This window comes from Danio aesculapii, chromosome 18, assembly GCF_903798145.1.
Source record: "Danio aesculapii chromosome 18, fDanAes4.1, whole genome shotgun sequence".
Taxonomy (NCBI): Eukaryota; Metazoa; Chordata; class Actinopteri; order Cypriniformes; family Danionidae; genus Danio; species Danio aesculapii.
The window spans coordinates 49279806-49290727 of record NC_079452.1 but is presented as its reverse complement, the minus strand read 5'-3'; the positions used below and the strand labels follow the sequence as shown (position 1 = coordinate 49290727).

The following is a 10922-nucleotide window of genomic DNA, read 5'->3' as shown; positions in this document are numbered from 1 at the left end:
ATACATTTGCACACATGACACTCCATACATATACACACAATACACTCCTTTCACATGCACATGTGATACACTCCATACATATACAGTACATACATGATATACACACGATACATGACACTCTATACATACACACACTCTATACATATACACAAATGATACGCTCTATACAAATACACACATGATACACTCTATACGTATACGAAATACAAACACAATACACTCTATATATACACATGATACACTCCATACATGTACACACACATGATAAACTTTATACATATACAGTACACACATGATATACTCTTTACATATACACACTCTATACATATTCACTCCATGCGTCCACACACGGGTCTCTGGTGTGAGAGGTCAGTTGCGATACCACTGAGCTACTGGAAGTTGATAACCCCCACCGACGAAATACAAACCCAATACACTCTATACATATGCACACACGATACATTTCTTACATATGCACACATGACAATCTATACATATACACTCCATACATTTGCACACATGACGAAATACAAACACAATACACTATACATATTTATATATATATGTATATATATGTGTATATATGTGTATATGTATGTATATATATATATATATGTATATATATATATATGTGTATATATATATATATATGTGTATATATATATATGTGTATATATATATATATATATATATATATATATATATATATATATATATATATATATATATATATATATATATATATATATATATATATATGAATATGTATATATATATATATATATATATGAATATGTATGATATACATATACATGCATGCAATGTTGGTATGCACACATGATCCACTCCATACATATGCACACAAAACAATTTATACATATACACTGCATACATTTGCACACATGACAATCTATACATACACAGAAATGATACACTCTATACATATACACAGATAATACATTCCTTACATTTGCACACATGGCACTCTATATACACACACCATACATGACACACTCTATACATATACACACATGATTGACTGCATACATATACATACACAACAGGGACTGTGTTTCAAAGATATTATGCTAACAGATAGCATTTTGGCAGATCAACTACTGCACCTCTAACTTACGCTCACTTACAGTATTTTAGGACATCAGGATTGTCAATTCATTTCCGGGCCTGTAAAGTTTCAAATCCACTTGATTTGATCACTTCAGCACACTAATGAAACTTTTTTCATTGTTGGAGTCTGTTCTGTCCAGCCATCTTGGTAGAGGTCTCTGAAGAAAAATAGTTCTGTAGTAAACAAAGCATCTTTCTGTGGTAATGTTTGTTGCACACAACCTACACACACATTTATACATTGCCAAGGAATCAAAATGAGTGTCAGAGATGAAAAGGACAGCTGAAGTAGTAGTAAGAACAGTTTGGTTGTTTTCCAAATGGAGGGTGCTTTGGTTACTCACTCGACTTTGGTTTAGTGGTGCCTCTGTGTTCTCCAGCACTTCCACACTCACAGATGGCTCTCCTGTCTGCCATTAACATATACACCGGCCAAATCTGCACAACCGCCACTCGCTGTGTGCTGAGGGAAATAGTGTGCTGTAGAAACACACATAATGTGATGACTCAAATCATGTGGGCTTTTCTGCCTAACAGAGGCCTGGTTCTGTATGGGAATAAAATGATATTATAAAACAAAGTAAAACGGCCAGCACTGAAGATACAAGGTAAAATAAATTCCCAGTGTTATATGCAGTGATTTTGAAAATTAGTTATATTATCTGAACTCTCTTATTTTGTTTTTGCCAAATAAGCTAATATGTCTCAGTGCAGTTATATTTCATTGTTTAATAAGGTTTAGAGCTACTTCATAAAAACAAAAAAAAAAAAGCTGAAAATATATTTGGATTTGGATCACTGTCGCCTCACAGCATGAAGGTCACTGGTTCGAGCCTCGGCTGGGTGAGTTTGCATGTTCTCCCCGTGTTCACGTGGGTTTCCTCTGGGTGCTCCGGTTTCCCCTTCAGTCTAAAGACATGCTATATTTGAATTGGGTAAGTGTGGGTAGTTTATGTGTGTGAATGAGAGTGTATGGGTGTTTCCCAGTGATAGGTTGCAGCTGAAAGGGCATCCACTGCGTTAAACATATGCTGGATAAGTTGGAGGTTCATTCGATGTGGAGATCTGAAAATAAAATGAATGAATGAATATTTGTATTATTTTAAAGCTTAAAAACCTATTAGTTCCCAGAATGTTCTTGGAATGTTGCAAAACAACCTAAACATTACTTTGTAATAATATTATTTTGGTCATTTAAAAGTAACCACCCTTCATTGATTAGGGCAAGTTATTTTATTGTTGCCAAAATAATAGAAATAACCAATCATAGGTACATCTTACTTGTACCGGGTTGGCCCCCCTTTTGCCTTTAGAACTACCTTATTCCTTCGTGGCATAGATTCAACAAGATACTGGAAATATTCCTCAGAGATTTTGGTCCATATTGACATGATAGCATCACACAGTTGCTGCAGATTTGTCAGCTGCACATCCATGATGCGAATCTCCCATTCGACCACATCCCAAAGGTGCTCCATTGGATTGAGCTCTGCTGACTGTGGAGGCCATTTGAGTACAGTGAACTCATTGTCGTGTTCAAGAAACCAGTCTGAGATGATTCACGCTTTATGACATGGCGCATTATGCTGCTGGAAGTAGTCATCATAAGATGTGTACACTGCGGTCATAAAGGGATGGACATGGTCAGCAACAATACTGAGGTAGGCTGTGGCGTTGACACGATGCTCAAATGGTACTAATGGGCCCAAAGTGTGCCAAGAAAATATCATCTACACCATTACACCACCACCACCAGCATGAACTGGTGATACAAGGTAGGATGGATACGTGCTTTCATGTTGATGACGCCAAATTCTGACCCTACCATCCAAATATTGCACAGACATCGAGACTCATCAGACCAGGCAATGTTTTTCCAACCTTCAATTGTATTATATTAGGATATATTCTTTTTTTTTTTTTTGACCATTCTCTGTAAACCCTAGAGATGATTGTGTGTGAAAATCCCAGTATGTCAGCAGTTTCTGAAATACTCAGACCAGCCCGTCTGGCACCAACAACCCTGCCACATTCAAAGTCACTTAAATCACCTTTCTTCCCCATTCTGATGCTCAGTTTGAACTGCAGAAGATGCTCTTGACCATGTCTACATGCCTAAATGCATTGAGTTGCTACCAAGTGATTGGCTAATTAAAAATTTGCGTTACGAGCAATTGGACAGGTGTACCTAATAAAGTGGCCGGAGATAGTAACCTAAAATAAGCCTAAGGAAACAGTCTGTATTAAAGTTTGAAGTTCATTAAAAATAACCATTCTGCAACATTCTGGGAATGTGATTTTATGGTTATAAAATAATAAACCCAAAAAAGGCATTCTCTTTATGTTATTATCTTTGAAAAAAAACGTGCATTTGGGAAGCACATGTGGGACACCAATGCTCTGTTTGATGGGTGTAAAAAGCCACTACAGTACACACAGACAGCTAATAAATTATTTCTATTTCCTTCTAATCTTTTTGCACGTTGTAATGTAAATAAGCTTTACTGCAAAACTACCTTTGGTTCTATCTGAGTGGAAGCTATAATATTGAGAACAGGAAGGAAAAAAAGCTTTCAAATCCATGAAAGACTCCAGACTCCAAATGACACAACAGAATTCACTTTTTAATCATTATTAACAATTATAGGTACTGATTTGTTCTTTTTTTTTAAAACGCATTTGTTCATATTTCATTCTTTTGTACATAATCTGGCGTGCAAGGCAAAGGTACACATGATAGAAAATAGATTTGCGCAGGGTCAGTCCATGTGTGTCTCAGGTGAGGGGGATTCAGTTCTTTGGTCTGATGTTTCTCCCTGCGTTGTGTGCTCCTCTGAGACCACAGACTCCTCCCTCTCCTGGTTGGTCACTTGCTCACTGGGCCCAGTTAGGTTCTGTTCTGATTGGCTGTCTGTGACTGTTGTGCTGTCCATCTCCTCCACCTGTCCAGTGCTGTCCTTTCCCGCAGATTTCACTGTGAATGCACATGATGGACAAAAAAGCAAGAGGTCTAATTGAAGTACTGCACAAATCATATGTTGTCTCTAAGTTTGAAGTGTTAATATCTCATATCTAAAAACTGATTTATTTTATCTTTGCCATGATGACAGTACAGAATAATTTACTAGATAGTTTTCAGGATACTAGTATTCAGCTTAAACTGCAATTTAAAGGCATAACTACTGTAGGTTAGCTAGGCAGGTTAGGGTAATTAGGCAAGTTATTGTATAATGACGGTTTGTTCTGTAGACAATCAAAAAAGGTATTGCTTAAGAGGGCTGATAATATTGACCTTAAAATGTTTTTTTTAAATTTAAAACTGCTTTTATTCTAGCCAAAATAAATTAAATAAGACTTTCTCCAGAAGAAAAACATATTATAAGAAATACTGTGAAAAATGTCTTGCTCTGTTAAACATCATTTGGGAAATATTTGTAAAAGAAAAACAATTCACAGAAGGGCTAATAATTTTTTTTTTTTTCTTCACTTCCGCCTTTAGTGAAGTTTTTTTTCCCTCTCCGCTGTCGCCACTGGCTTGCATGGTTCAGGATCTGCAGAGCTGCGCATCGTTGGATTTGCTCTTCAATATTTGGACTCTCAGTAGTGATTCTTAAACCACACTGAACTGAGCTCAACTGAACTGAACTTAAACACTACAAACTGAATTACACTGTTCCAATTTACTATGACCTTTTATGTGAAGCTGCTTTGACACAATCTACATTGTATAAGCGCTATACAAATAAAGGTGAATTGAATTGAATTGAATAATAATAACAGACTTCAACTGTATATATGGCTTAGATATCAAGGTTTTTGAGTAGATTTAATGTCTCCTCCACTCACCCTCCTCACCCTCAGGTAAATCCTCTGAGCAGGTCGTCAGTTCACCCACATTCCCTCGCTTTCGCCCCGGTGACTTCTGCCGTCTTGGCAGCGCAGCTTTCAGCTCTGAAAGAGTCCGTGAAATAATGTATTGCATACAGTACATTACAGTTTTTGCTTAAACAATTAAATTAACAATAAAACAAACCATATATTGTATAAATATTTAAACAGCACAACTGTTATCAACAGTGATACCAAAATAAAACGTATATTTTAAGATAAATAACTATTACTTTCATATTTTTCTTAATATTTTTGCATATTAGAACATTTTATAAAAGATAATGTAACACTGAAGACTGAAGCAGAGTTATTATTGCTAAATACAACCATAAATGTAAAAACCATGGATTTAACAAAAAAAAAAAACATTTAATTCAGGTATTTGCTAATTACTTATTATTTGTTTAACTTATAGCCAAGATTAATAAATTAATAAATTTATTTGTCGTCCCGACAAATAAAATTTAAATAAAAAAGGAATACTGTACAAGCATATTATATATTACATATATAACTAATACATATTATAAAGCAAATACATTTTAACAATTTCAGCTAGAATTATTACTAGTAATTTTACTAGTAATTAAAACTAGAATAGCTACTAATAGAAAGTAAAACAAGACTGGGAAAAGTGTTCTGTATAGTCTACAGTGCATCTGGAAAGTATTAATAGTGCTTAACTTTTTCCACATATTTTTTTATGTTACAGCCCAATTCCAAAATGAATCAAATTGATTTATTTTCTCAGCATTCTACACACAATACCCCATAATGACAATGTAAAAAAAGATTTTTTTAAATTGTTGCAAATTTAATAAAAATAAAAAACCTGAAAAAATCACATGTACATAAGTATTTACAGCCTTTGCTGTGCAGCTCTAAATTGAGCTCAGGTACATTCTACTTCCACTGATCATTCTTGAGATGTTTCAGCAGCTTAATTAGAGTTCACCTGTGGTAAATTCAGTTGATTAGACATGGTTCGAAAAGGCATATACCTGTCTACATAAGGTCCCAGGGTTGATAGTGCATGTCAAAGCACAAACCAAGCATGAAGACAACGGAATTGTCTGTAGCCCGCCAAAACAGGATTTTCTTGAGGCACAAGGCTGGGGAAGGTTGCAGAAAAATTTCTGCTGCTCTGAAGGTTCCAATAAGCACAGTGGCCTCCATCATCCATTAGTGGAAGATGTCCACCAGGACTCTTCCTAGAGCTGGCCGGCCATCTAAGGTGAGTGATCAGGGGAGAAGGGCCTTAGTCAGGGAGGTGATCAATAACCCAAACACCATCACTCTGTCTGAGTTCCAGCATTCTTCTGTGGAGAGAGGAGAACCTTACAGAAGGACAACCATCTGTGCAGCAATCCACCAATCAGGCTCCCCGCCTGGAATTTGCCAAAAGGCATCTGAAGGACTCGCAGACCATAAGATACAAAATTCTCTGGTCTGATGAGACTAAAGTTGAACACTTTGGAGTGAATGCCAGGCGTTACTTTTGGAGAAAACCAGGCACTGCTCATCACCAAGCTAATACCATCCCTACAGTGAAGCATGGTGGTGGCTGCATCATGCTGTGGGGATGTTTTTCAGCAGCAAGAACTGGAAGACTAGTCAGGATAGAGGGAAAAATGAATGCAGACTATGTACAGAGACATCCTGAATGAAAACCTGCATCAGAGTGCTCCTGACCTCAGACTGGGGCGACAGTTCATCTTCCAGCAGGACAATGACTAAAAGCACACCGCCAAAATATAAATGAAGTGGCTTCACAACAACTCTGTGAATGTCCTTGAGTGGCCCAGCCAGAGCCCAAACCTAAATAATATTGAACATCTCGGGAGAGATCTGAAAATGTCTGTATACCGTTGCGTCCCATCCAACCTGATAGAGCTTGAGAGGTACTGCAAAGAGGAATGGGCAAAAATTCCCAAAGACAGGTGTGCCAAGCTTGTGGCATCATGTTCAAAAAGACTTGAGGCTGTTATTGCTAACAAAGGTGCATCAACAAAGTATTGAGCAAAGGCTGTGAATACTGATGTACATGTGATTTTTTAGGTTTTGTTGTAATAAATCTTTTTTCACATTGTCATTATGGGGTATTGTGTGTAGAATTTTGAGAAAATAAATGAATTTAATCCATTTTGGAATAAGGCTGTAACATAAGAGGTGTGACAAAAGTTAAGCGCTATCAATACTTTCTGGATGCTCTATATATTTCACAATTTTACTGTTATTTTTTCATAACAGACATCTTTCAAAAAACAAAAAAATTATAGACTCCAAACATTTGTATGATATTGTCTAATATATGATAATAGTCCAATAGTACTTGCAGCTGACTATCAGTAACATCAGCAGGCCGTCTTCAATATCCACCAATTAATTTAGTCAATCAAAGCAGCGTAATTTGATAACCCATGAAACAAAACACTCAAACATCTCTCTCATATCACATGTGTGCAATCATTCCGAGGGCCGCTCAGAAACACAGTGTGAATGCAGCTGACAAATAGTGAGTGACAGTTATGAGACATCGGAGGCTCACCCTCAGGGTCAAGCATGGCGGCATGTTGGAGGAGAGAGTCTTCGTGGACAGACACAGCGCGGCGCTGGGGAGAGGGCTTCATGCGGGGCCGCGGGATAGGGAGGGTCTCTATGAGAGGAAATACCATCAGACTGTCCGTTCTTTATAAGAACAGACCACAATACAGAGTCTTTACAGCTCAAAGTATACTTCAGCTTTTAGGTGTATAATAGAGCAGTGTTTCTCAACCATGTTCCTAGAGGACCACCAACACTGCATGTTTTGGATATCTCCTTTGTCTGTCACACCCATTTCAGGTCTTTCGGTCTCTGCTAATGAGCCAATTATCTGAATCTAGTGTGTGTTTGATTAAGGAAACATGGAAACATTTGCAAAGCTGGTGGTCCTACAGGAACGTGGTTGAGAAACACTGTAATAGAGTATGCATGCAAGTGGACATCATGTGATTTTGTCATTACCACAAATTGCGGGTATGACAAATTTTGCCAAGATGTCCTCACTGCAGTCTGTACCATGATGACGTACTGGACCAGGTCCAATACATAGTGGACATTGTAACGCCCATTGAGGCAATGCCCATGCTACTGTGATGAATGTGACTAGGGTTGGGGGAGGTGTTGACAATTGTCCACTACATAATGGACCTGGTCCTGTTCGGCATCAAGCTGCAGGCTGCAGCTAGGACTTTCAATTTTGCGTGCAACACACATACTATTTGTTTTAAGTTTGTCCACTAGGTGGAAACAATGAAACAGGCCATTGTTTCAGAGTTGGACATAAAACCGAGAAGATGGTGACAAATAAAACGCCCACACTGGTGACTGCTTGTGTGAGGGGATTAAATTCTATCTGCCACTCTATATACAAGTACATTTTATCACTCATACGGTTGGAGTGAAAAAGCCCACCAGGTTGGACCCCCTATTGCCTTTTTATCTAATTTTCTCAATTCATGTCCTAAGTGCACACAATGCAACGATTTCCATTTTAAGTGAAGTTTTTGTCCGAACCACCGGTGGCAACAATATGTGAAATTACTATTTTAGAAACTCTTTTTGTTTCTGTGGTGTTGCGGCTGAACAGCTGAAACTACAAGGGCCTCTGTCACACATACAGACCTTTCTGGAAATTTACCGGCATTTTTCCAGAAAGGGATCATGAGTGAACAGGCCAATTTTCTGAAAAGAGAAGTTGCAACATTACCAGTAATTTGCTGGAATGCTGCGTTGTGTGAACGCAGAAGAAAGATTGCCGGAAAAAGCGCGTTCATGCTTAGAACGCACTGACGTGTTCACATCTGCGCTGTTTATGAAAATAAAAGCCTTTGAATATTTTTACAGACACATTTAGCTGCTAGATGTTAGTCAAATATTGTTTCTATGTTCCTTCTTGATGCAACTGTGGACAAAATTATCGATAAAATGCTTATGATAAACTGCTCTTTGTTTACCTTCAAGCTCTGCTTCAGTTGCTTGACGCGTGTGCACGTGAAGCAGCCGGTGAGTGGCAGTACACACACACCTATTATGTACCATCAACTATCAACAAAAGCCCGACTCGTTCTGTGTTTACAAATACAAGCGCAGTCATTTAGATCTCATTTCTGGTTAATGATGTCAGAATTTACCGGTATTTTGGAATGGATGTGTGAACGATCTTTTCCGGAAAAATTCCAGAACATCTCGTCTTTGTGTGAAGAGCACTTGGAATCTTGTCGCATCACATGTTGTTAGGACACTGTGCTATTGGTATAGCTTCAGCAAAGGGTCCATATTAACATGATAGCATGGTAATGCTGCACATCCATGAGCCAAATCTCCAATTTCAGCACATCCCAATAGTGCACTTCTGGATTAATATCTGTTGACTTTGGAGACCATTTCAGTTCTCGTTGTAATGTTGAAGAAACCAGTTTGAGACATGATTGTTATCTTGTTGGAAATAGCCATCACAAGATGGGTGCACTGTGGTTTTAAAGGGATGGACATGGTCAGTAATGATACACAGGCAGGCTGAGGGGTTTAAACTATGCTCAGTTGGTACCAAGGAGTCTAAATTGTGCCAAGCAAAAATTACTCCCATTATTAGACCACCAGCTGCTGTATGAAGTGTTGATAAAAGGCAGGATGGATCCATGCCTTCATGTTCTTTATGCCAAACTCTGACCCTACCATCTGAATGTGACGGCAGAAATTGGGTTTTTGTGTTAACAAGCAGTTGATCAGATGTACCTAATAAAGTGACCAATGAGTACTTTGAATTGCTTGAAGTATACTTTGCTAGGCTGTTTTATACTATTAATCAGACAGATTTGACAGTGATAATGAGGCAAATCAAAGAGAAAAATAGTCAGGATTCAAACCTGCAATGCTTCATATCACGAGTGTATAAGCTAGCACTGCACCAGAGTTACAAACATCACAAGGTCATTTACAACAGATACACAGATGAGAAAAATATCTGAATCAGGATGCACAGATGTAGGGTGGAACTGAATGAGAAAAAAAAATGTCCAGAGAAAATGCTGACACAAACTCAACACTTGACACCACCAGGGGATGTTCAGCTTATCACATTATCGCAATATTCATATTCTCCGTTATGTGGTTATTGCACTAAGATAACATTTGGAACTACAAAGAGTATTTTGGACAAACACTCAAAGAATGAATGCATTTTCATCAGGGCCCATTTGCCGTATCGGTCTCACAAGCATTGAATTACAGGACTGATGGGATAGGGCTAACTGAATTGTGTTTGGCTGCGTCCAGTAAAAGCCGCCAAACTCTGAGAGCTTTAAGATCAGCAATTGAGGTAGGTGTTAAATGAAAACAGAAGCTAGTCAAGTCATTAATGTATGTGGGCCTATGAATTATGAACGTGAATCCAAGAACAATGTGAAAAGACTGAAAAGAATATAAATTAGACTCTTAATCATTTTAAAAGATGTTTCACCTGCACTGTAAAACCCAACAGTCAACTTTATCAAATGAAATGAGTGTAGTTAACTCAAAATGCACTGAAAGTTCATTCTACTCATTTAAAAAGAGTTTTGAACTCTGTGTTGTAGGTAATGAGTTAAATAAATACCTCATTACTTCACCTCAAATGGAGTAAGTTCATAGTACTCATATAGATTCGTTTAACTCAAATGGTTTGTAGCAATCTGTTTACTCAAACGGTTTGAGTTGCCTTAACTTATTGGGTTTTACAGTACTCAGTTGGTTTGAGTTCTCTTCATTTATTGGGTTTTACTGTGATTAAATTGCTTCATTTACTCATATGGAGTAAGTTCACAGTACTCATTAGAATTCGTTTTTGTACTTAAATAGTTTGTTGCAATCGGTTTCCTCAA

At 37.6% G+C, this 10922-nt stretch overlaps 1 protein-coding gene across 2 annotated transcripts in view; it reads right to left on the bottom strand.

Moving 5' to 3' along the window:
* Window positions 1–3731: 3731 nt before the first annotated feature.
* carmil2 (capping protein regulator and myosin 1 linker 2) overlaps window positions 3732–10922 on the bottom strand; it is a 136092-nt gene continuing 128901 nt past the window's right edge. For both annotated transcript variants that reach the window (XM_056478253.1, XM_056478254.1), the window contains 3 exons: window positions 7568–7675; window positions 4975–5079; window positions 3732–4102 (listed from right to left, as the gene is read on the bottom strand). In XM_056478253.1, coding sequence (XP_056334228.1) covers window positions 3888–4102; window positions 4975–5079; window positions 7568–7675 — 428 coding nt within the window. In that variant the 3' untranslated portion in view covers window positions 3732–3887. The remainder of the gene's footprint in view (window positions 4103–4974; window positions 5080–7567; window positions 7676–10922) is intronic.